The 26,831-nt window shown below is 45.0% G+C and overlaps 1 protein-coding gene across 2 annotated transcripts in view; it reads left to right on the top strand.

The window, feature by feature from the left end:
* The first annotated feature begins 9,883 nt into the window (after window positions 1-9,883).
* Window positions 9,884-26,831, top strand: part of rps15a (ribosomal protein S15a) — a 33,526-nt gene continuing 16,578 nt past the window's right edge. Inside the window, exons 1-4 of one of the 2 annotated variants that reach the window (XM_033016629.1) lie at window positions 9,884-9,968; window positions 14,812-14,949; window positions 17,778-17,857; window positions 22,353-22,438. In XM_033016629.1, coding sequence (XP_032872520.1) covers window positions 14,817-14,949; window positions 17,778-17,857; window positions 22,353-22,438 — 299 coding nt within the window. In that variant the 5' untranslated portion in view covers window positions 9,884-9,968; window positions 14,812-14,816. Of the gene's footprint in view, window positions 10,060-14,811; window positions 14,950-17,777; window positions 17,858-22,352; window positions 22,439-26,831 lie in introns of both variants that reach the window. The other variant, XM_033016630.1, reaches the window with a different exon arrangement.

The raw sequence follows: 26,831 nt of genomic DNA on the forward strand, positions 1-26,831 counted from the left end.
AGCGTAGGTTCACAAGATTGATCCCTGGGATGGCGGGACTGTCATATGAGGAAAGTTTGAAAAGACTGGGCTTGTATTCACTGGAGTTTAGAAGGATGAGGGGATATCTTATAGAAACATATAAAATTATAAAAGGACTGGACAAGCTAGATGCAGGAAAAATGTTCACAATGTTGGGCGAGTCCAGAACCAGAGGCCACAGTCTTAGAATAAAGGGGAGGCCATTTGAGAAAAAAACTTTTTCACCCAGAGAGTTGTGAATTTGTGGAATTCCCTGCCACAGAGGGCGGTAGAGGCCAAATCACTGGATGGATTTAAGAGAGAGTTAGATGGAGCTCTAGGGGCTGGTGGAATCAAGGAATATGGGGAGAAGGCAGGCACGGGTTATTGATTGGGGACGATTAGTCATGATTTCGATGAATGGTGGTGTTAGCTCGAAGGGCCGAATGGCCTCCTCCTGCGCCTATTTTCTATTTTTCTATGATTCTATGTCACTTGATATAACCTCTGGAATGCCAGATCTCAGTACTACTTCTCTCAGTAGCACCTTGGCTACTGTTGTGGGATCACTGAGGCGCGTGGGAAAGGCTTTTACACATCTGGAAAATAAATCTACAATTACCAACACAAACTTATAACATATACATTCAGGCATTTGTATGAAATCAATTTGCATGTACACAAAAGGTCCCAATGGTTGGGATTGCGCAGCAGACTGTATGTTGGGAGTATTTCCCGTGTTATACTTTATCATATCGTACACTTGGCAGTAACTCTATCCCCAAAAGCAGCAAAACCTGGCTCATACAAGGTTGCTTGAAATAATACTATACATTCTCCCTTTGGCAGTATGTATGAAGTGATGAGACACATGTGTTGACCAAGGTAGGAGTTGCTTTGGGGCGACTGTGTGGCCATCACAGGAGATCCAAAGACCATTAGGTAATTGAAACCATTTTGCATCTATCCACAATTGGCGCTCAGAAACATCGGCGGCAGTTTGTATCTCACTCATAGAGGGCCCTGGGGAATTACAATTTTGTAAACACTGGGGGATTAGTGTTTTTTTAGTTTTGGTGGCTGCTGTTTGTGCTGCTGCATCAGCTCAGGCATTGCCTAAGAAATATCTCCTGGCCTCTAGTGTGTGCAGAGCATTTCACGACTGCAACACTGCAGGCAGAATGGCTTTCAGATGGATCATCATTTCATATCTTATTGGGTTATAATAGATATGAGAAAGATTGATCATATTGTACAGAAGCAAGATGAGGACACTGTGGATTACTTTAATTGTGTCCATATTGCCTTTGTAAAATATTCAGGATTAGAACAGGGAAGAGCCAAGTCAGCTTTCGTCAGTGCTATTGTACACGGGTTGCAACCACGCATTAAACAAATGTTCCGTGTAACTTGCATAGGATGGGAAATGGAAAATGTAAAAGCTGCTTTGCTTGTTTTACGACATTGTCAGCGACAAACTGAACAATGGCAGCAGGGAGTTAGTAAGAAACCAGGACATCTTCCCCTGAGGGGAAGAATGATTGGAAGGGGAAGGGGAAGAGCCAGGTCACTGAGAGGGGGCAAGCAAGAAATTGTGGTCAGTATGGACACTGGGTTAAAGACTGTCTGCAGCAATATGCTTCAAACACTAACTAGAGATAACATCCTATAATTTACACTCATGACATAAGCCAGACCGCTCCCTTTACCAAAGATATTATAGCTATAAGATCTTTGCCCTTTACTGTGATATAACCCTTTCACACCCTGTCAGCAGCAAAGCCCGTATATTAAATGACTATGTCACCCTGAGACAGCATCACAATTGCTATCCCGGACCCAAGTCGCTAACCACGCTCACAATTAATAGCTTCAGTAAAGAATTCCTCATTGACAGTATACTATGTTTAAATTCCTCATTGACACTGGAGCGACACACTCCATAGTACAACCTTCCCACACTCCATAGTACAACCCTCATTCGCTAAAATCTAACTCAATGTTAAATGCTGTCAGCCTCACCACACAGCCTCTCTCCATGTCGCTATCAGTAAAAACCTCATCTGACGTCCAAGGCCTAAAGGGTGAGCACCAGTTCCTCATTGTAGCAGATGTACCAGTTAATATTTTGGGAAGAGACCTCCTTTGCAAACTAGGATGCACTTTGATGTGTTCACCTACTGGAATGACTCTTTGAGTTCCTGAAGCACCGTGCAGTCAGGTTAAGGCTCTTTTCGTATCAGAAAGAGAACACGGACCCCAAGTCTAGTGTTGGAAAATATTGACTGATGAACTTTCAGGCCACTTGCTCCATAAGATTGAAGGACTGTCTCGTATTGGATATACAATAGATCTACAAAGGGGAGTGGGGGGTCCTACTAAGACTGATAAGATCTTGGCCCACTTGCAATACCTTAAGGGCGATATATTTTTTATTCAAGAGACACACCTTCGCAACAGAGAGGTAACACGGCTTAAGAGAGGCTGGGTTAGCCACTTATTTCATTCAAAATTTAATTATAGGGCTAGGGGTACTGCTATCCTGATTCGTAAAAACGTTATGTTCGAACCACAGAAAACGGTGGAAGACCCTGCTGGCCGCTTTGTCATGGTCTCTGGCAAACGTCAAGACACACCTGTCATATTGGCCAGTATTTACGGTCCCAACTGGGATGACAGCTCATTTGTAACCAAATTTTTTACATCTCTCCCAAACATTGAAAATTACCACATCATTGTGGGTGGAGATTTTAATCTGGTCCAAGACCCTATACTGGACAGATCTTCGAACAAAGCCTCCACTTTAACTAAATCAGGTAGGACTTTGCATGCTTTTACCAAACAACTTGGGCTCACTGACCCATGGAGACACACATTTCCCACGACTAAATTATTTTCATTTTTTTCCCACGTGCACCGTACCTATACCCGTATAGACTTCTTCCTCTTAGATAACAGACTGCTCTCCAAAATTAAATCCAGTGAGTATCAAAGTATCGTGATATCAGATCACGCTGCGACTTCCCTTGATCTTCACTTTCGTAAACGAACTAACCCCTTTAAACAGTGGAGGTTCAACTCCTCATTATTAGCAGAGGCTCACTACATGCAATTCTTGCACTCCCAAATCACCTTATATTTTGAGCTGAATGACTCGCCGGACATAGCAAGAGGTATACTCTGGGAAGCTTCAAAAGCTTATATTAGGGGCCAACTTATCTCTTTTGTCTCCAACCTGAAAAGAGCCGAGACGTCCCAAATGGCAGACCTGTTACGAAAAATAAAGGACATTGATGATAAATACGCATCTGACCCAGACCCTAATTTTTATCAAGAACGCTTTAGGTTACAAATAGACTTTGACCTCATGTCTACCAATAGAGCCAAGTTACGACTGCTTAAATCTAGGCAACACTTTTTTGAATCTGGGGATAAAGCTGGGAAGCTTTTGGCCCATCAGGCCAGAACCGAGGCGACTTCACGGCTAATTCCAGCCATTAGATCCAGCTTAGGGGAGATTCATACCGATCCTCTTAGAATTAATGAAGCATTTGCTAAATTTTACGCTGAGCTATACGCTTCCGATTGTCCTCCCACTGCAGATGACATGTTCCGTAGTTTGACGTTTCCCCGAATTGACGATGAAGCCACGAAAGTCTTGGGTGGTCCCATAACTGTCACTGAGGTCCAAGCAGCCATCACATCGCTGCAAAGCGGAAAGTCGCCCGGCCCTGACGGCTTCACTGTAGAATATTACAAAGCTTTCTCTGCTCTCCTCGCACCAGTCCTGAGAGATATGTACAATGAGGCGTTTTTACATCGTCGCCTACCGCCCACCTTGTCGTTGGCTACTATCTCCCTAATTCTTAAAAAGGAGAAAGATTCCCTGCTTTGTAGTAGCTATAGACCAATTTCACTCTTGAATGTGGACCTCAAAATCCTCTCTAAAGTTCTTGCGCTCCGTCTTCAACAAGTGATGCCCTTTATTATCTCATTAGATCAAACAGGGTTTATGCTAGGCCGACAGTCCTCCCACAATACTAGGCGTCTCCTTAACATCATCCATTCACCAAGTAGTGAGACCCCGGAGATAGTGGTCTCCCTCGACGCCGAAAAAGCTTTCGACAGGGTCGAGTGGAAGTACCTATACGAGGCGATGGACAGGTTTGGCCTCGGCAATAGTTTCATTCATTGGGTCAGTCTATTATACTCATCCCCGGTGGCCTCAGTACAAACAAACGACACACTGTCGCCCCACTTCCCCCTTCGGAGAGGTACCAGGCAGGGTTGCCCGTTATCACCACTTCTGTTTGCTGTCGCGATAGAACCCTTGGCGGTTTGGTTACGCTCAGAGAACGGCTTTAAAGGTATCACACGGTTTGACACAATTCATAAAGTCTCATTGTATGCGGATGACCTGCTCCTGTACATCTCGAACCCAGTCAGCTCTCTCCCTGTGATTATGAATATTTTAGAACGGTTTGGGGTGTACTCTGGTTATAAACTTAACTACCAAAAAAGTGAACTATTACCGATTAACTCATTGGCTAAGCAGCTCCCTCGCTCTTTAACCTCATTCAAATGGGTGGAGGACGGATTTCGCTACCTCGGCGTTTTTATCACAATACCTATATTTGATATGTTCCGCACAAACTTCCTGCCTCTGGTTGAGAAAGCTGAAAGAGACTTTGACCGCTGGTCAGTCTTACCGTTATCCCTCGCGGCCCGGATAAATCTGGTCAAGATGGTTGTCCTACCCAAATTCCTGTACCTTTTCCAGCATGTTCCTATATTTATCACTAAATCTTTTTTTGATAAATTAGAAAGGAGAATATCTAAATTTTTATGGGGTAGCAAACCTGCCAGAATTCGAAAGACGCTACTACAGTCTCCTAAGAGTGACGGCGGTTTGGCACTTCCTGACTTTAGGCGATACTACTGGGCTGCTAACTTGCAAAAAATCCTGTACTGGATGAATGATGATTGCGACCACCTGCCGACCTGGGTACACATGGAAAAGGCGAGTTCACATCTCCCGTTGCGGTCTGTCCTATGCTCTCAACTCCCCCTTTCTATAACATCTGCGGGTGCAGGCCCAATTGCGTCCCTCTCGCTCAAGATATGGAGTCAATTTAGGAAAAACTTTGGTTTACAAGGCCCTTCCATCTTGACCCCACTGCTTAAAAATCACATCTTTAAACCTTCAAGTACAGACTCCGCATTCAAAACCTGGCATAGTAATGACATCAGTAGTATCAAAAACCTATACAAGGATGGTATTTTTTCGTCTTTTGCGGAGCTTTCGTACAACTATAGCCTCCCAAACTCCCACCTTTTTCGTTTTTTCCAGATTAGGAATTTTGTGAAGAAGATATTCCCCCATTTCCCAAATCGTCCCCCTGAAACCCTGACCGATTCCATCCTAGCTCTAGATCCCAACCGGAAGAAATGCATCTCTTTTTTGTACAACTTGTTAGGGTCGGTTATATTGAAACCTTATACCTCATTAAAAGCTGCGTGGGAGGGCGAGCTGAATACAAAACTAACAGACCAGCAATGGGACTCTGCCTTGGATTTGATCCATTCTTCCTCCATATGTGCCCGTCATGGCCTAATCCAATGCAAAGTCCTTCACAAAGTCCACTACACAAACGCAAGATTATCTAGAATATACCCCGCTGTTAAAGACACCTGCAACAGATGCAATCAATCCCCTGCCAACCATAGTCATATGTTTTGGTCTTGCCCTAAACTAGCAACCTTTTGGAGGAGTGCTTTCGACGTGCTAAGCAGAGCCTATGGCCAGACTATTCCTCCAAACCCACTGTCAGCTATTTTTGGTATTCCCCCCAACACCAACCTCTCTGTTGCGTTGAAGCGGGTCCTGGCTTTTACAACCCTGTTAGCCCGGAGACTGATTTTGCTTAACTGGAGACTTACCTGTCCCCCGACACACGCCCGCTGGATCAAGGAGGTGCTCTACAACTTAAAGCTTGAAAAACTTAGGTTCTCTCTCAAAGGCTCTACCAAGACATTCCTAGATACATGGAACCCTTTCCTGGAACTTGTTAACTCTCTTAACTTGTTTCCGGACTCGGAAGAGGACTGAGTGTCCTCTATCACAGCTCTGTCTTATTGCAGCTGCTATCCCCTCAACCCCGCCCCCCCCCCCCCCTCCCTCCCCACATTTTTATTTTTTATTTTTATTTATTTTGTATTTAATTTCCTTTTTTTTTTCCTTTTTTTTTTTTCCCTTTTTTAAAAAAATTCGTATTTGTGTGGATGTGTACGTATGTGAGTGTTGTTTGTTCCCGGGTAGCGAGGGTGGGTAAGGGTAAGGGTTTTGAGGGTCGTTTACATACTGTTGTACAATTATGTCCTGATTATCACTGTCTGTTATCATTGTATGTATGCAAATTGCTGTTAAATTCAAAATTCAAATAAAAAGATTTAAACTACAATAGATCTACAATCCTAGCACACCAACTGCACAGCCTATTACAATCCAACAGTACAAAATGACATTTATGCCAAAACTGCAACTTCCTACCTGGGTGAATGTGATCTGCTTAAAATCAATTCTGTGTGCTGTGGGACATGAATCATTTGTTGACGGATCCTCCACCAGAGTGCCTAATGGCTCCCTTCAAACAGGCTAAGTGATATCAACCTCCAGCTCTAGTCAAATCAGCAGCATCACCTTCCAATTCCACTGCTCAACTTGCTGAACTTTTTGCCTTCACCTGTGCTGGTATTTTAGCAAAATCGACTACTGTCAACATTTATACAGGTTTCCGCTCTGCCTTTGGAGTTTGGCATGATTCTGGCAAATTATGGGAAGCTGGGGATTTTTAACCTTTTCCGATACCCCACTGTGACCATTGCTCTATTTTCTTTATACTCTCTTGTGCATAATGTATGTACATATATTCTCTTGGAATTCCTTTATCATGGTATTCCATACCTGCCAACTAGTCCGATTTTATCGTATTTGTTCCGATTTTTGTTAAAAATGTGTGAAAATTCAGAAAAGTATGATTTTGAAATGAGGGGAAAAAATTGGCCAATCAACCGCTGTCTCTAAGGGGGTTGATTCCAATCACCGACCAGCTTTCCATTAAATTCCCGTCCAATCAGTAGCTGATTCCAAGGGCGTTGTGTCCAATCACATAATGCTCTGGTCACACGGTGGCCAATCAGACGCTGTCTCCGAGGGGCGTTGCGGCCAATCACCGACCTGCTTCTCATACTGAAGCAGAAGATGGCTTCCCCCAACACTTTGTCTCTGCTGTTTGCACACAGTGCCCCGCTATAAGATCTTTGCACAGTGCTAGGCAAAGAGACATTTCAGGTGCAGGGCTGCCAACTCTCACGCATTGAGCGTCAGACTCACGCATTTCACAAAATTCTAACGCTCTCACGCTGATCACAAATTTCTCACGCTCAAAAATCTGCAGGTGCTGGAAGTTCAAAATAAAGCAAAAAAATGTTTTAGAGGTGAGTAAAAACCATGAGGGGAATATAAGGTGAATGCATAGTCTTTTTCCCGGGAAATATGATTCAAGAACTAGAGGGCATTGGTTTACTCTCCCCCCCCTTCCCCTAACTCTCTCTCCCCTCTCTTTCCCCTAACTCTCTCTCCCCCCCTTCCCCTAACTCTCTCTCCCTCTCTTTCCCTAACTCTCTCTCCCCTCTCTTTCCCTAACTCTCTCTCACCTCTCTTTCCCCCCTCTCTTTTTTCTCTCTCTCCCCCTCTTCTCTCCCTCCTCCTCTCTCTCCCTCCCTCGCTTCCCCCTCTCTCTCTCTATCTCCCCCTCTCTCCCTCTCCACACTATCCCCTCTCTCTCTCTCTCATCTCTCCCCTCTCTCTCTCATCTCTCCCTGCTCCTCTCTCCCCCATATGTCCCTCCCACCTTACTCCCCCTTGCTCTCTCTCCCCTCTCTCTTTCTCCTCTGTCTCTATCTCCTCTTTCTCTTTGCCCCCCATCTCTCTCTCTTTCCCCCGTTTCTCTCTTTCCCCCTCTCTCCCTCTTCCCCCTCTCTCTTTTACCACCCCACTCTCTTCCCCCCCTCTCTCCCATTCTCTCCTACCCTCTCTCTCTTCCCTCTTTCTTCCCTCTCACCCCTCTCTCTTCCCCCCTCTCTCTCCCCTACCTTTTTCCACCTCTCCCTCTTCTCTCTTTCCATTCACCCCCCCCCCCCCCTCTGTCTCTCCCCTCTCTCTCCTCACCCCCTCTCTCTCTCCCCCCTGTCTCCCTGTCTCCTTCCCCTCTCTCTCTCTCCACCTCCCTTTGAGAGTCTGTCCCTTCGGTACAGAGACTCTCGCGGCAGCGGCGCTTCCGACGCCCCCGACGGCCCGGGACACTCGCGGAGTGCTCCATGGTCGAAGCTGCAGCGAGCGACTCGTTAGCAGCGCAAATACTCGTCAGCCCCCCAAACTCACCAGCCCCGGCTCCATGCATCTGTATCTGCTTGCTGCTTCCATCCCTCCCTCAGCCCCAGCTCTCCAACACCCACGGACCATGCAGTTTACCCAAGTTTTGAAATTTTTGTTGATCACAGAATTTCCCACCACAGAGCGTGAGAAATTTCTGATCACCGGGAGGGTGTGAGAGTTTGCTTGAGGGCGTGGAACAGGTCTAGGAACAGCTTCTTCCCTGCGGCTGTTACATTACTCAACACTGTACCTCGGTGATTGCCAGTCCCCCCCTCCCTTTCCCACTCCTTCCCCCAGAAAAAAAAAATTTGCACTACGACGACTGTATGTACGTAGATATATTTATTGCTCATATTCTATGTTCGCTCATCTGGGGAGATGGTACCTGCATTTCGTTGGCTGTACACTGCACAATGACAATAGTCTACTTACAGAAGATTTTTTGCACTGTTCTTGTTTTAACCATATAACCATATAACAATTACAGCACGGAAACAGGCCATCTCGGCCCTACAAGTCCGTGCCGAACAATTATTTTCCCTTAGTCCCACCTGCCTGCACTCATACCATAACCCTCCATTCCCTTCTCATCCATATGCCTATCCAATTTATTCTTAAATGATACCAACGAACCTGCCGCCACCACTTCCACTGGAAGCTCATTCCACACCGCTACCACTCTCTGAGTAAAGAAGTTCCCCCTCATGTTACCCCTAAACTTCTGTCCCTTAATTCTGAAGTCATGTCCTCTTGTTTGAATCTTCCCTATTCTCAAAGGGAAAAGCTTGATCACATCAACTCTGTCTACCCCTCTCATCATTTTAAAGACCTCTATCAAGTCCCCCCTTAACCTTCTGCGCTCCAGAGAATAAAGACCTAACTTATTCAACCTATCTCTGTAACTTAGTTGCTGAAACCCAGGCAACATTCTAGTTAATCTCCTCTGTACTCTCTCTATTTTGTTGACATCCTTCCTATAATTGGGCGACCAAAATTGTACACCATACTCCAGATTTTGTCTCACCAATGCCTTGTACAATTTTAACATTACATCCCAGCTTCTATACTCAATGCTCTGATTTATAAAGGCTAGCATACCAAAAGCTTTCTTTACCACCCTATCTATATGAGATTCCACCTTCAAGGAACTATGCACGGTTATTCCCAGATCCCTCTGTTCAACTGTATTCTTCAATTCCCTATATATTCCCTCCAATTGTATATATTTTTTACTCTGAATAAAATTTATCGTGATTTTAAACAAAAACTATGCATGCATAATTGAATAAAATAAAGTCTGAATGTGCAGGGAGGAACTGCAGGTGCTGGTTTAAACCATGGATGGACACAACATGCTGTAGTAACTCAGCGGGTCAGACAGCATGTGTAGGGTATGTGACGCTTCAGGCTGAGCACCAGGGGGGGCGGGGCAGGGCGAGGAGGGGGCGGGGCGGGGCGGGGCGGGGCGGGGCCGATCCCGTGATGCGCCGCGCGCGCCGGTGCCGCCTCTCTCCGCCATATTGACCGCTCGGTAAGATGTCTCCGGCCGCCGGCTCTTCCTAATCCTTCTTATATCCGCCTCATCTTAAGCAATCGGCGCTTAGTTTTTACACGTACTCCAAGTATGTGCCGTTCTGCTTCATTCTACACCATTATTGGCGCGGGCTGCGCTCCCTATTTGTATTATTTTTAGGTCGTACTCTTTCCCCCCCCCCCCCCATCGCGCGCCTGGAAGATGTTCATGTGGTTGATGGGGAAGAGATGGCGCCTGTGGGCCCCGGGGTAGAGTCACCTCCCTCACTCCCTCACCGAGTACAGACTCACCCCGGGGTAGAGTCACCTCCCTCACTCCCTCATTCACCGAGTACAGACTCACCCCGGGGTAGAGTCACCTCCCTCCCTCCCTCACTCCCTCCCTCCCTCACCCAGTACAGACTCACCCCGGGGTAGAGGCACCTCCCTCTGGGACCCAGTACAGACTCACCCCGGGGTAGAGTCACCTCCCTCACTCTGGGACCCAGTACAGACTCACCCCGGGGTAGAGGCACCTCCCTCCCTCCCTCACTCCCTCCCTCTGGGACCCAGTACAGACTCACCCCAGGGTAGAGTCACCTCCCTCACTCCCTCCCTCCCTCACCGAGTACAGACTCACCCCGGGGTAGAGGCACCTCCCTCCCTCACTCCCTCCCTCACCCAGTACAGACTCACCCCGGGGTAGAGTCACCTCCCTCTGGGACCCAGTACAGACTCACCCCGGGGTAGAGTCACCTCCTTTACTCTGGGACCGAGTACAGACTCACCCCGGGACCCTGTACAGACTCACCCCGGGGTAGAGTCACCTCCCTCTGGGACCCAGTACAGACTCACCCCGGGGTAGAGTCACCTCCCTCACTCTGGGACCCAGTACAGACTGATCCCGGGGTAGAGTAACCTCACTCACTCCGGGACCCAGTACAGACTCACCCCGGGGTAGAGTCACCTCACTCTGGGACCCAGTACAGACTCACCCCAGGGTAGAGTCACCTCCTTTACTCTGGGACCGAGTACAGACTCACCCCGGGACCCTGTACAGACTCACCCCGGGGTAGAGTCACCTCCCTCACTCCGGGACCAAGTACAGACTCACCCCGGGGTAGAGTCACCTCCCTCACTCTGGGACCCAGTACAGACTGATCCCGGGGTAGAGTAACCTCACTCACTCCGGGACCCAGTACAGACTCACCCCGGGGTAAACTCACTCTGGGACCCCGGGGTAGACTTGCTCCAGGCCAGAGTGTGTTCTCGCCCCGGGACAGAGTGCAGAGATGTGTTTGTACAAAGTGAAGCACCAGGGTGGAAACTCGGGTTTGTTGTGGCGGAGGGAGATGGTTTTGTACAGCGAGATGGAGTCGGATTTTGTGTCCGTGTTCCGGCTCCATTTCGGGTTTGGTTTGTCGACCTGGAGTTTCATTCCACTATCTGAGAGTGTAATTTGACAGTTATTGGCCACAGTTCGTCTGGCCTGTATTCTGTGAACTCTTAGAGTCATAGAGTAATCATTGTTGAAACGGGCCCTTTGGCCGAACTTGCCCACACTGGCCAGCATGTCCCAGCTACACTAGTGTAGGAAGGAACTGCAGATGTTGGTTTATATCGAAGATATAAAAAACTGGAGTAACTCAACAGGACAGGGAGCATCTCTGGATAGAAGGGATGGATGACGTTTTGGGTCGAGACCCTTCTTCTGACTCACCAACACTAGTCCCACCTGTCTGTGTTTGGTCCATATCTCTCCAAACCTGTCCTATCCATGTACCTATCCAACTGTTTCTTAAATGTTAGGATAGTCTTATCCTCAACTACCATGTTCCACACCCCCACTGCCCTTTGTTTGAAAAGGTTACCCCTCTGATTTCTATTTAATCTTTTCACCTTAAATCTATGCCCACAATTCACCTACCCTGGCCAAGAGATTGCGCATCTACCCGATCTGTTCCTCTCATTTCTCCGTCAAGCTCCCTGTCCTGAAGCCCCATGCCAAAATTGGTTTGATGTGCTTACAGTGTTGACAATTTTGATTGATGTACTTTACCAAGAAATAACGGCATTGGTGTGGTTGATGTCTCCAATGTGAAGTTCATTCGGGTCTTGCAAGGGATATGGGCCAAATTGGCTTAGGGTGATGGGGGGGGGTTGTTTTTCATTCATGATGAATAATGACCGTGGTGTCTCACTGGGATTATGGCCCTGACCCTTACTGCTCAATTGGTTTACATTAAATTTACATTTGTATGTGAATGAGATTCACGAGAATGTGGTCGGCACTTGGGAGCCTGAGCTTTAGGGAGAAGTTGCGCAGACATGGAGTATTCGTTGGTGTGTCGCAGGATGATCTTCACGGTGTATAAGATCATTAAGAGATTATAGGGTAGATACAGTCTTTTACCCAGAGCAGGGGAGTCCAGAACCAGGGGCCACAGTTTAAGAATAAGGAGTAAGCCATTTAGAGCAGAGACGAGGAAACACTTTTTCTCACAGAGAGTGGCGAGTCTGTGGAATTCTCTGCCTCAAAGGGTGGTGGAGGCAGGTTCTCCGGATGCTTTCAAGAGAGAGCTAGATAGGGCTCTTAAAAGTAGTGGAGTCAGGGGATATGGGGACTCCCCCAACTTTCTCTGAGAACTTCGGTTTCCTCCCACACTCCAAAGATGTACAGGTTTGTAGGTTAATTGGCAAATTGTCCCTAATGTGTATAGGATAGTGTTAATGTGCGGGGATGTGCCGGCTATTTTCCACTACTTTGCCCACTCTCCCAACCTGTCTAAGTCCTTCTGCATAGTACCTGATTCCTTAACTCTCCCTATATTTGTATCATCTGCAAACTTGCACAACGATCCATCCCATCATCCAGATCATTAACATATTGTGAAAAGTAGCTGACCACTCCAGAGCACCACTGGTAACCAAAATTAGATGTATCGTTATTTAGAATGAACTCGACCCGAAATGGCACCCACTCCTTCTCTCCAGTGATGCTGCCTGTTCCGCTGAGTTACTCCAGCATTTTGTGTCGCTGTATCATTATTACTGTTGAGTTAAGGAAATTACAGAGACATGAGAGATGAGCTGGTTAAAGTTGGTTGGAAGGGGACCTTGGCAGGATTGACAGCAGCATCTCTGGAGAAAAGAGATTACGAAACAGGTGACATTCTGGGTCAAGACCCTTCTTCAGCCTGAGAATCAAGAGAGATGGAAACTACAGGTATGAAACTGTTCAGAACACATCTATGACCAAGGGGAGGTGAAGTCGTCGATGTTCCATTGTTGGCTGTGGAAGGGGTGTTCATGAAGGCGTATATGGATGCAAATAGTGGAAATAGCACGCTGATTGGAGTGGGAGCGGGGTAGAGAGAAGGGATGCAAGGGTTACGTAACCAGAGAAATCAAAATTCATACTGGGTAAGCTGCCCAAGCGAAATACGAGGTATGTAGGAAGGAACTGCAGATGCTGGTTTAAACCGAAGATAGACACAAAATGCTGGAGTAACTCAGCGGGACTGCCAGCATCTCTGGAGAGAAGGAATGGGTGATGTTGAAGGAATGGGTGACGTTTCAGGTCAAGACCCTTTCTTCAGACTGAAGAAGGGTCTCGACCTAAAACGTCACCCATTCCATCACTCCAGATAATTTGCCTGACCCACTAAAATTCTTTCACCTTAGGCTCCCTAATCAAATTTGGTTCATTGCGCAACACCAGATCCAGAATTGCATTTACTAGGCTCAACCGCAGACTGCTCTAAAAAGCCATCTTGTAGGCATTTTACAAAATTCTTCTCTTGGGATCCATTACCAATCTGATCTACCTGCATATTGAAATCCCCCATGACCACTGTAACATTGACGTTCCTATATGTCTTTATGATGTGCTGATGTAAGTTGTACCCAATATCCTGGCCACTGTTTGGAGACCTGTATGTAACTCCCATCAGTCTTCTTACCTGAAGAAGGGTTTTGGCCCGAAGCGTTGCCTATTTCCTTCGCTCCATAGATGCTGCTGCACCCGCTGAGCTTCTCCAGCACTTTTGTCGACCTTATGTCTTCTTACCTTTGCAGTTTCGTAACTACCCACAAGGAATCTATAACTTCTGATCCTATTTCTTGCTATGGGTTTAAGTTCATACCGTACCAGAATAGTCACCCCACCTGCCTGTCTTTTGTGTAACCTTGAATGTTCAGCTCCCAGCTTTGATCCTCTTTCAGCCACGACTGATGCCCACTACTTCGTTATTGCCAATATCTAACTGTTCTACCCTCATCCATCTTATTGTGTGTACTGCGTGCATTCAAATATAGTGCCATCCGTTCTGTATTCTCCACCCCTTTCCTCAAATTGGTCCCCATGTTGTCTGACGTTAGACTCATCCCTTTCTAAACTTTGTCGTATTTCTTCTTCAGAAGACTTCTATAGCCTCTCCACGCTCCCCTTCCCTTTAACTTTATCCATACTTTGACAATTTGTCAGGATGGATGTGATTTAAATTGTTTTAGTGATGAGATACTGGATAGCTTGGATTTGTTTTGCTTGTATTGGAGGATGGCAAGGGACGACCTGTTGTAAAGCTGAGAGGCATAGATAGGGTAAACGATACGGTTGGAAGACAGATAGAGACAGTAATAGGGTATTTTCCTCGCAACGGGTATCTAAAACTAGAGGTCATGAACATCGGGTAAGGGATGGTTGGAATCTGGATTTGACTGCTTGAGCAAAGTTGGAAACATACTCATGCAATATTTAATTGTCCGGATGATGACCTTAAACTAACAAGGTGGAGGACTTTTGCGCTCGGTGCCTTTGCCTTTAATTGTTCAGAATACTGCCATGACGTTTCTTCTTCTAGGCATTATGGTGCGTATGAACGTTCTTGCCGATGCCCTTACAAGCATCAACAATGCAGAGAAACGTGGAAAACGTCAGGTTCTCATCCGGCCATGCTCCAAAGTGATTGTGAGGTTCCTGACTGTAATGATGAAGCACGGTGAGATAATGTTTGCCAACTCAATATATATTGTTTCTAGCATTTCCCAGTTATGGTGAAAATCTGTCAACTTAGTAGGTATTGGAGGCGTATTCTTAGGATAACTAGTCCAGGCTTCTGAATAACTTCTAAAACAAAATTGTGCTATCCTAAAGGAGGGGAGCCTTTAATAGGTTAAACTAAACAGACATAACAATCCTTATTGTGTGTGAGCAGTCCTGTGATGTTTATTACCCAGTCTACATTTGTTCTTGCATTGCAGGGTAAACTCTGTATTCTAGATTTGAAAGATTGCATTTAAATGTTGGCACAATGGCACAGTTTGTAGAGTTGATGCCTAAGCACTAGTGAATTGGGTTTAATCATGACTTGTCTGGATGGAGTCTGTATAATCTCTTTGCCTGTGGATTTCCTTCCATATCTCAAAGATGTGTAGGTTGGTAGGTTAATTGGCCACTGTAAGTTGTCCCTGGTGTAGATAGGTGATGGTATCGAGAGTGAGATGATAAGGATTTAAGGAATATATAGGTTAGCACCTGGATTAGAGGGAGGGAAGAGATGAATGAACAGATCTTACACATGCCCTGCTTGATAGGAAAGTGTTGCAAGAAAAAACCCATGAAAGAATAAAAATCATACAAAGACGAAAATATGCCCCTTTTGGTTGTATTGTAGATTATGTAAACAATTTGCTTTTATAACAAAGCAATTTACGTTACGTTAGGGGCGGCACAATGGTGCAGCAGTAGAGTTGCTGCCTTACAGCGCGATAGACCTGGGTTTTGATCCTGACTGCGGGTACTATCTGTACGGCGTTTGCATGTTCTCCCTATGACTGCACCGGCTTGCGCCTCTGTTTCTTCCCATACGCCATACGCATAGGTTATTTGGCTTTGGTGAATTGTCACTAGTGTATGAAGGATAGTGCTAGTGTGAGAGGATCATTGGTTGGACTCTGTGGGCCGAAAGGCCTGTTTCTACGCTGTATCACTAAACTTAAAAAGGTTGCACAGGTGCATTAAACAAATCTTTTCACTCAGCCAAAGTAGAAATTAAGAGGGAAAAACTAAAAGGTTAGTCGCATGGGGGAGGTTTAGGAGAGGGGTTTTAGCAGAGCTGCCAAGTAGTACGGATTTTCCGTATTTTGTATGGAAATGCGATTAGAATGCGGATGTACGATTTGTGTTGTTAAATACGGATTTTAAATACAGAGTTCAGTTCAGTCTGAAGAAGGGTCTCGACCAGAAACGTCACCCATTCCTTCTCTCCAGGCTGCCTGTCCGGCTCCAGGTTTAGAGCGCTGTCAGTTTAACGCGTGGGAACTTAAATGAAGAACTGTCGGCAACAGCGCTATGGGTTCTAAAAATAGCGCTACCAGCTGGAGAGCTATGGGCTTTAAACAGCACTATGGGTCACACACTGCAGGAAAATTCTCGTATAACAATGAGTCTTTGGAATTCTCTTTCTCAGTGGTAGTTGAGCCTTTGATTATTTTTCAGGCAATGGTAGAATTCTGGATAAGCCTAGTGAAAGGTTACTAGTGGGATTGCAGTTACATTGGGATTGGCTCTGATTTTACAGAACAGTGGGTGGACTCAAGGGGGAGAGAGGGGGGGGAGGTGGAGAGAGGGAGGGATGGAGAGAGGGAGAAGGAGGTAGGGAGGAAGGGAATAAGGGAGGGAGAAAAAAAATGGAGGGTGAGGGTGGGTGGGAGGGAGAGGGAGGGAGAGATGTAGGGAGGGAGGGAGAGGGAGACTTCCTAAATGGCTTCTACATCCTCATCTGGTGCTAAAAGCAGGAAGCAGCCATACAAACAGCAGTATACAAAGATATGGCAATGAATTGCTCCTAAACTCAACCCCTCTTGTTATGAAGGCCAACATGTTATTCGCTTTCTTCATTGCCCGTTGTACCGGCATGATTACTTTCAGTGACTGATGAACAAAGACTCCCAGATCTGTTTGTACTTCCCCTTTTCCCAACTTGACACCATTTAGATACATAAATATATACACACATATGCACGCACGCAAACATACATATATAAGTTTATAAAGAATTACCCAAATTCTATGTACAACGGGGATATCACACGTCAATAAATTTAAACTTAACCATCATCACATCCCTTCCTCATTCTTATACCTGTGGAAAATAATGTTTTTATGCTTCTTTTCAAACTGAGTAATGTTTGTGCTTTGCTTGACTTCCACATCCAAATTATTCCACAATCTCACCCCACAGATTAAAATATATATACTCTTCATAATTGTACGAACACAAAGTTGATTTAAATTAAACTTTCTTCTCATTATAACCGCCCTCCCTGTTAAAACATTTTTTGTATATTACCCGGTGGTAAATTATTTCTTGCTTTATACATTATTTGTGGTGTATTCTACAATATCCACAAACTTCAAGGTATTTTACTTTAAAAACAGAAAGTTGGTGTGTTCACGAAATCCTACATTATTAACTATCGTTATGGCCTTTTTGCAGTATGCTTTTGTAAGTGTCACCCCATACCTCCACACAAGTAAGTCGGCAGGTCAGGCAGCATCTACGGAAAGAATGGACAGGTGACAATTCAGGTCGGGATCATTCTTACCAAACAAACACCTAACCATTCTTACCACAGATGCTGCTATGATGACAAGCACTGTGTATTACTGGTGTGATTTTTCCAGGATTTTTTAAATTTCTAAACGCGTCATTTTGATTGATTTCTTATCCCAAACCATGGAGATTAAGAACTGTTGCTGTGGAATGTTTATCACTGTTTATCAACGAATGGCTATCTCAAAACAGATATGTTTTTATATTTGCAGGCTACATTGGAGAGTTTGAGATTATTGATGATCACAGAGGTGGAAAAATTGTTGTTAATCTCACTGGGAGACTAAATAAGGTAAATAACTTGATTTTATGCATGTATCCACATAATCAGACAGCACGAAAATAGGTCCCTGGGTCCAATTCCTCCATCCAGCTGCCTCGTCTAAGCTGCTCCCATTTGCCTGTGTTTGGCCCATAACCTGAAGATTTCCTATTCACGTGATCTGTTACAATTTTAGAAACATAGAGAATAGGTGCAGGAGTAGGCCATTTGGTCCTTCGAGCTAGCACCGCCATTGACTATGACCATGGCTGATTATGTAAACTCAGTATTTCGTTCCTGCTTTTTCTCCACATCCCTTGATTCTGTTAGCCTTAAGAGCTAAATCTAACTCCCTCTTGAAAACATCCAATGTATTGCCCTCTATTGCAACATGTGGCAGAGAATTGCAGATACACAATTCTCTGGGTGAAAACATATTTCCTCATCTCAGTCCTAAATTCTTAAACTGTGACCCCGTGGTTCTGGACTCTCCCAACGTCTGGAACATTTTACCTGCATCTAGCCTGTCCAATCCTTTAAGAATTTTATGTTTCTCTAAGATCTCCTCTCATCCTTCTAAGTCCCAGTGAATACAGGCCCGGTTGACACATTCATTCATCATACATCAGTCCCGCCATCCCGGGAATTAACCGGGTAATTGAGGGACGCCTCACTCCCTCAATAGCAACAATGTCCTTCCTCAAATTAGAATACCAAAATTGCACAGAATACTCCAGGTGCGGTCTCACCAGGGCCTTGTACAACTTATTGCTCCAAAACTCATATTCTCGCGCAATGAAGGCTACATAATTGTTATATGGTTACATGCTATCAGCTTTCTTCACTGTGCATGCTTTCAGTGACTGATGAACAAGCACACCCAGGTATCGTTGCACCTCTCCTTTTCCTAATCTGACACCATTCAGAGAATAATCTGCCTTTCTGTTCTTACTACCAAAGTGGATAACCTCACATTTATCACATTAGACTGCATCTGCCCACTCACCCAACCTATCCAAGTCACCCTGCTGCCTCATAGCATCCTCTTCGCAGCTCACACTGCCACCAATCTTTTTTAAGTCATGGTCATATAGCGTGGAAACTGGCCCTTTGTCCCAACTAACCAATGCTGACTAACATGAACCATCCACATTGTCCGACCCGCCTGTATTTGCCCAAATTTTTCTACCCCCTCTCTTCCATGAACCTGTCAAAATGTTTTTTAAATGATGTGATCGAATCATACACCCACCACATTCTGGAAAAAGTTGCCCCTCGGGTTCCTGTTGACCCCTCACCTTAAATCTATGTCCTCTGTTTCTTGGTTCATGTACTCTGTGTAAAGGACTCTGTGTGTTTACCCAATTGATCTCTCCTCATGATCTTGTATACCTCAAGATTATCCCTCATCCTCCTCCAAGGAATAGCCTACTCAATGTCTCCTTATGGCTCAGGCCCTCAGGTCCTGGCAACATCCTCGTAAATATTCTCTTCACCCATTCCAAATTAACATCATTCTTATAACATTCCTATCAGTTCGCCTACCGCAGGAACAGGAGTACGGAGGATGCCATCTCAACGGCACTTCACTCCGCCCTCTCCCACCTCGACAACAGAGGCACTTACGTAAGAATGCTGTTCATCGATTACAGCTCAGCATTCAACACCATTATACCCTCCAAACTGATCACCAAACTCGGTGACCTGGGCATCGACCCCTCCCTCTGCAACTGGATATTGGACTTTCTAACCAACAGACCCCAGTCTGTTTGGTTAGACAAGCACATCTTTTCAACCCTCACCCTGAACACCGGCGTTCCACAGGGCTGTGTGCTGAGCCCCCTCCTCTACTCCCTCTTCACCTACGACTGCACACCTGTACATGGTACTAACACCATCATCAAGTATGCAGATGATACAACGGTGATTGGCCTCATCAGCAATAACGATGAGTCGGCCTATAGGGAGGAGGTCCAGCTCCTAGCAGCATGGTGCGCTGACAACAACCTGGCCCTTAACTCCAAGAAGACCAAGGAGCTCATTGTAGACTTCAGGAAGTCTAGGGGCGGCACGCACACCCCCATCCACATTAACGGGACGGAGTTGGAACGTGTTTCCAGCTTCAGGTTCCTGGGGGTCAACATCTCCGATGACCTCTTGGTTCCACAATACCTCAACTCTGGTCAAGAAGGCTCACCAACGTCTTCTTCCTGAGGAGACTAAAGAAGGTCCATCTGTCTCCTCAGATTCTGGTGAACTTCTACCGCTGCACCATCGAGAGCATCCTTACCATCTGTATCACAGTATGGTATGGCAACTGCTCTGTCTCCGACCGGAAAGCACTGCAGAGGGTGGTGAAAATTGCCCAACGCATCACCGGTTCCTCGCTCCCCTCCATTGAGTCTGTCCAAAGTAAGCGTTGTCTGCGAAGGGCGCTCAGCATCATCAAGGACTGCTCTCACGCCAACCACAGACTGTTTACCCTCCTACCATCCGGGAGGCGCTACAGGTCTCTCCGCTGCTAGACCAGCAGGTCCAGGAACAGCTTCTTCCCTGCGGCTGTTACATTACTCAACACTATACCTCGGTGATTGCCAATCACCCCCGCCCCCCCCCCCCGGACATTCCTTCCACCAGGAAAAAAATAATTGCACTACAATGACTATGCACGTAAATATATTTATTTATTACTCATATTCTATGTCGCTCTTCTAGGGAGATGCTGACTGCATTTCGTTGTCTCTGTACTGTACACTGCACAATGACAATAAAGTTTGAATCTGAATCTGAATCTGAATTTTTCCTGTCCAAAACTGAGCACAACAGACCAACTGTGGCTTCACCAGCTGTAAAACAACATCCTAACTTCTACATTCAAAACATTGACTGCTAAAAGCCAATGGGTCAAAAGCCTTGTTAACTGTCATATCTAACTGCAATTCTGCTCCTGCATCCCTAGATCCCTCTGCTCTATAACACTTCCCAGAGCCCTAACATTGACTGTGAAAGTCCTGCCCTGGTTAGATGTTGCATAGAAACATAGAAACATAGAAAGTAGGTGCGAGAGTAGACCACCAGGTCCGTCGAGCCCGCACCGCCATTCGCTCATGGCTGAACACTAAACAGACACACTTACCCACAAACAGTAGACACAAGACACAGAACACAAGACACTACCCTCCCCTTTATACCGCTATCACCCCTCTCCACCCCAAAAACCTCGTGATCTCCTGGGAGAGGCAAAAAAACGGATAAAAACCCAGGTCCAATTCGGGAAAAAAATCCGGGAAATTCCTCTCCGACCCCAATCCAGGCGATCGACACTTGTCCAGGAGATCACTCAGGTCTTACTATACTAACCATACCTAGGTCCATATCCCTGCCCAAAGTTGCAAAATGGAATACCTCTCATTTATCTGCATTCAAATGCATTAACTATCCCTCTGCCCATTTAATCCTGCTGTAATCTTTGACCATCTTCACTCTACAATCCATCCACTTTACTGTCATCGGTAAACTTGCTAATCACCTCTTTTATGTTCTCATCCCAATTGTTGATATAAAACACAGCAATTGTCCCAGCAGCGATCCTTGTGGCGCACCACTAGTCACAGACCTCTGGTCCAAAAACAACCTTCCACCATCGCCCTCTGCTTCCTTCAATAAAGCCAATGTTCTATCCACTTGGCTAGTTTTCCTTGGATCCCAATTGATCTTACCTTCAAGAGCATCCTACCATGTGGAACCATGTCAAATGCCTTGCTGGAATCCATATGGACAATGTCTACAGCTCTGCCCATATCCTTTTTTTTGGGTCACATTTCTAAAAAACTCAGATTCATAAGACGTAATCTCCCATGTGCAAAACAGTGCTGGCTATCCCTAATCTATTTTAACTATGTATTTCTTATCCCTCAGAATATATTCTCGTCCCTTTCAAGCCACGAATCTTATACTCACTGGCCTATAATTCCCAGGCTTTTCCTTGCAGCCCTTATTAAAGAAAGGCACAACATTTGCCATCCTCCAGTCCTCGGTACCTAACCTGTATTTAATGACGACTCGTATATCTCAGCCAGGGAACCTGAATTTTTTTCCTATAGCTTCCCACAGACTGCCTCAAGTTCCCCGCTGCTTATGTCTTTCTCCACTGTAAAAAACAGAAGCGAAACGGAGGTCTTGTTAATAATGACTTCCTTAGAAATATGTTTTTTTCAAATGCTCCTCCAAGTTGTGTTGATATTATCTCTTGTTTTTTGCAATTCCCATAGGTTTTAAGTTTTTTAGCGACCATTTCATGGGCATTGATGTTTTTGTTATCTGTGTATTAATAATTTTGTTTGAATCTTGAAGTGATGCATTTGTTCCAAAAACAATGTCTTTTTATACATTTAACTGAAATATTTTGGCAACAACTTCATGGTTCTTCATATATTTGTGTTGCTGTGTTTTTTTTGTGTGTTAGTAATAAATAATGCCTAATAGATTATGTATTGCTTGACTTGTTTATTTTCTTATTTAATAGTGTGGTGTTATCAGCCCCAGATTTGATGTTCAAGTAAAAGAACTGGAAAGGTGGCAAAATAGTCTTCTACCTTCCCGTCAGTTTGGGTAAGAAATGCTTGAGTATCTACATTTTTATAATATTCCTATTTAAGGCATGACAATCTTGTCCTTTTTAAAATTTGTATTAGCTTTTATTTTGTTCTTGCTTTGGGCATTGAGCCAAATTCATTGTGCTCATCTTGCATCCTTTGAATTGATGAATCTTTCCTGCCTAACCCTAATCCTTCATCAGATTTTTTTTTATTGGTGTTGCTCACCACTTTCATGAAGCCTTAGTTTTTGGATCAGATTTTAATATCTTCAACTCTATTCCTACATGCCTGTGTAGCATTTCAGGATTGAAAAACATTCTCATTGTATTTGTGTTGTTTGCCAGCCCATTTGTTGGCTGCATTGTTAGTTGTGCCGATTGCCATATCACAGGACAAAGTGTGGTCCTTGGTGCCTGCCTAGTATGCTTATGTTGCTAGTTAAAAACTAAGGAAGTGAACAAGATTTCCTGGAGTTATTGTAGAATTGAGGATTGTCAGACACTGTTTTTGCTCTGAGGACTTATTCGTACAGCCTGGAAACAGGTTGTTAGTCCAAATTGTCCTTGCCGGCCAAGATGTCCCATCGAAGCTATACCCATTTGTCCAAATGTTTTATAAACGTTATTGTACTTCACCCGAAACCGGCATCATAGTAAGTTTAGGAAAGAACTGCAGATGCTGGTTTAAATCGAAGGTAGACAAAAAATGCTGGAGTAACTCAGCGGGACAGGCAGCATCTCTGGAGAGCAGGAATGGGTGCAGTTTTGGGTTGAGACGAGGTCGGGTCTGAAGACGGGTCTCGACACGAAATGTCACCCATTCCTTCTCTTCAGAGATGCTGCCTGTCCCACTGAGTTACTCTATAATTTTATGTCTACCATCATAGTATGTTGCCTGATTTCTCATTGATGGAACTGCATAATTTCACGCTGAGGAATATTTGGCTCACATTTTGTAAAAGTGAATTAGAGCTTTCTTTATTTCATAATCATTCAAAGATGATTCCTGTCTTTTTAACATTTATATTAATCCTTAATGGTTGTCCTTTTCATAGAGTCTTCCTTTTATTTATAAAAATATAGCAAAAATGAGTAAGAGCTGCTTCAAGTAGGGGAGGTTTTGAATTAAAGGGCCCAGGACATAGAAAATAGGTGCAGGAGGCGGCCATTCGACCCTTCGAGCCAGCACCGCCATTCATTTTGATCATGGCTGATCGTCCCCAATCAATAACCCGTGCCTGCTTTCTTCCCATATCCCCTGATTCCACTAGCCCCAAGAGCTCTATCTAACGCTCTCTTAAATCCATCCAGTGATGGCCTCAACTGCCCTCTGTGGCAGGTAATTCCACAAATTCACAACTCTTTGGGTGAAAAAGTTTTTTCTCACCTCAGTCTTAAATGGCCTTATTCTAAAACTGTGCCCCTGGTTCTGGACTCGCCCAACATTGGGAACATTTTTCCTGTATCTAGCTTGTCCAGTCCTTTTATAATTTAATATGTTTCAATAAGACCCCCCCCATCCTTCTAAACTTCAGTGAATACAAGCCTAGTCTTTTCAATCTTTCCTCATACGACAGTCCCGCCATCCCAGGGATCAATCTCATGAACCCACACTGCACTGTCTCAATCACAAGGATGTCCTTCCTCAAATGATATATATATATATATGTGTATATTTATTTATGTGTATTTGTGTATATACATGTGTCGGGCTGCGTGGATACCTGATATCAAGCGTGCCTGCTGTACCTGCAAGCCAACTTCAAGGACGCCCAGGTTTCGCTGCACCCCCTCCTTGCCTAACCTAACCCCATTGAGACAATAATCTGCCCCCTTGTTTTTGCCGCCAAAGTGGATAACCTCACATTTATCTATATTATACTACATCTGCCACGCATCTGCCCACTCACTCAACCGGTTCAGGTCACCCTGCAACATCCTAACATCCTCTTCACAGTTCACACTGCCACCCAGCTTTGTGTCATCCGCAAACTTTATAGTGTTGCTCCTAATTCCCTCTTTGAAATCATTAATATATATGGTAAACAGTTGCGGCCCCAACTTCACTCCCAACAGTTGCGGCACTCCACTCGCCACTGCCTGCCATTCTGAAAAGGACCAGTTCACTCCTACACTTTGCTTTCTGTCTGCCAACCAATTTTCTATCCACGTCAACACCCCACCCCCAATACCATGCGCTCTAATTTTAGTCACCAGTCTCCTGTGCGGGACCTGATTAAAGGCTTTCTAAAAGTCTAGATACACTACATCCACTGGCACCCCTTCATCCATTCTACTTGTCTCATCCTCAAAAAATTACAGATTAGTCAAGCATGATTTTCTTTTCATAAATCCATGCTGACGTGGACTAATCCTTTTACTGCTGCCCCATTATTCTTTTCCAAATGCTCCATTATCACCTCTTTAATAATTGACTCCAGCATCTTTCCCACCACCGAAGTCAGGCTAACTGGTCTTCTCTTTCCCTGTTTTCTCTCTCACTCCTTTCTTGAAGAGTGGGATAACATTAGCTATTCTCCAATCCACAGGAACTGATCCTGAATCTATTGAACATTGGAAAATGATCCACAATGCGTCCACTATTTCTAGAGCCAACTACCTGGGATGCAGACCATCCTTCAGTCCCATTAGCCTACCCAATACTATTTCTCGCCTAATGAAAATTTATTTTAGTTCCACTACCACCTTAGACCCTCTGTCCTCCAGTAGTTCTGTGAGATTGTTTGTGCCTTCCTTAGTGAAGACAGATCCAAAGTACCTGTTCAACTCTTCTGCCATTTCCTTGTTACCCATAATAATTTCACCTGCGTCTGCCTTCAAGGGACCCACATTTGACTTTGCTATTCTTTTTCCCTTAACAGATCTATAGAAGCTTTTACTGTCTTCTTTATATTCCTGGCCCAGCTACTCTTTGCTGTGTTATACATCTTTTCTTTTAGTTTTATTCTATCCCCAACTTCTCTTGTCAGCCACGGTTGCCTCCTACTCCACTTAGAATCTTTCTTCCTTTTTGGAATGAAATGATCTTGTGTCTTCCGGATTATGCCCAGAAATTCCTGCCATTGCTGTTCCACTGTCATTCCTGCTAGGATCATAGAAACATAGAAATTAGGTGCAGGAGTAGGCCATTCGGCCCTTCGAGCCTGCACCGCCATTCAATATGATCATGGCTGATCATCCAACTCAGTATCCCGTACCTGCCTTCTCTCCATACCCTCTGATCCCCTTAGCCACAAGGGCCACATCTAACTCCCTCTTAAATATAGCCAATGAACTGGCCTCGACTACCCTCTATGGCAGAGAGTTCCAGAGATTCACCACTCTCTGTGTGAAAAAAGTTCTTCTCATCTCGGTTTTAAAGGATTTCCCCCTTATCCTTAAGCTGTGACCCCTTGTCCTGGACTTCCCCAACATCGGGAGCAATCTTCCTGCATCTAGCCTGTCCAACCCCTTAAGAATTTTGTAAGTTTCTATAAGATCCCCTCTCAATCTCCTAAATTCTAGAGAGTATAAACCAAGTCTATCCAGTCTTTCTTCATAAGACTGTCCTGACATCCCAGGAATCAGTCTGGTGAACCTTCTCTGCACTCCCTCTATGGCAATAATGTCCTTCCTCAGATTTGGAGACCAAAACTGTACGCAATACTCCAGGTGTGGTCTCACCAAGACCCTGTACAACTGCAGTAGAACGCCCCTGCTCCTATACTCAAATCCTTTTGCTATGAAAGCTAACATACCATTCGCTTTCTTCACTGCCTGCTGCACCTGCATGCCTGCTTTCAATGACTGGTGTACCATGACACCCAGGTCTCGCTGCATCTCCCCTTTTCCTAGTCGGCCACCATTTAGATAAAAGTCTGCTTTCCTGTTTTTGCCACCAAAATGGATAACCACATTTATCCACATTATACTGCATCTGCCAAACATTTGCCCACTCACCCAGACTATCCAAGTCACCTTGCAGTCTCCTGGCATCCTCCTCACAGCTAACACCCCCCCCAACTTAGTGTCATCTGCAAACTTGGAGATATTGCCTTCAATTCCCTCATCCAGATCATTAATATATATTGTAAATAGCTGGGGTCCCAGCACTGAGCCTTGCGGTACCCCACTAGTCACTGCCTGCCATTGTGAAAAGGACCCGTTTACTCCTACTCTTTGCTTCCTGTTTGCCAGCCAGTTCTCTATCCACATCAATACTGAACCCCCAATGCCATGTGCTTTAAGTTTGTATACTAATCTCTTATGTGGGACCTTGTCGAAAGCCTTCTGGAAGTCCAGATACACCACATCCACTGGTTCTCCCCTATCCACGCTACTAGTTACATCCTCGAAAAATTCTGTAAGATTCGTCAGACATGATTTACCTTTTGTAAATCCATGCTG

This window comes from Amblyraja radiata, unplaced genomic scaffold, assembly GCF_010909765.2.
Source record: "Amblyraja radiata isolate CabotCenter1 unplaced genomic scaffold, sAmbRad1.1.pri scaffold_330_ctg1, whole genome shotgun sequence".
NCBI classification, from domain to species: domain Eukaryota; kingdom Metazoa; phylum Chordata; class Chondrichthyes; order Rajiformes; family Rajidae; genus Amblyraja; species Amblyraja radiata.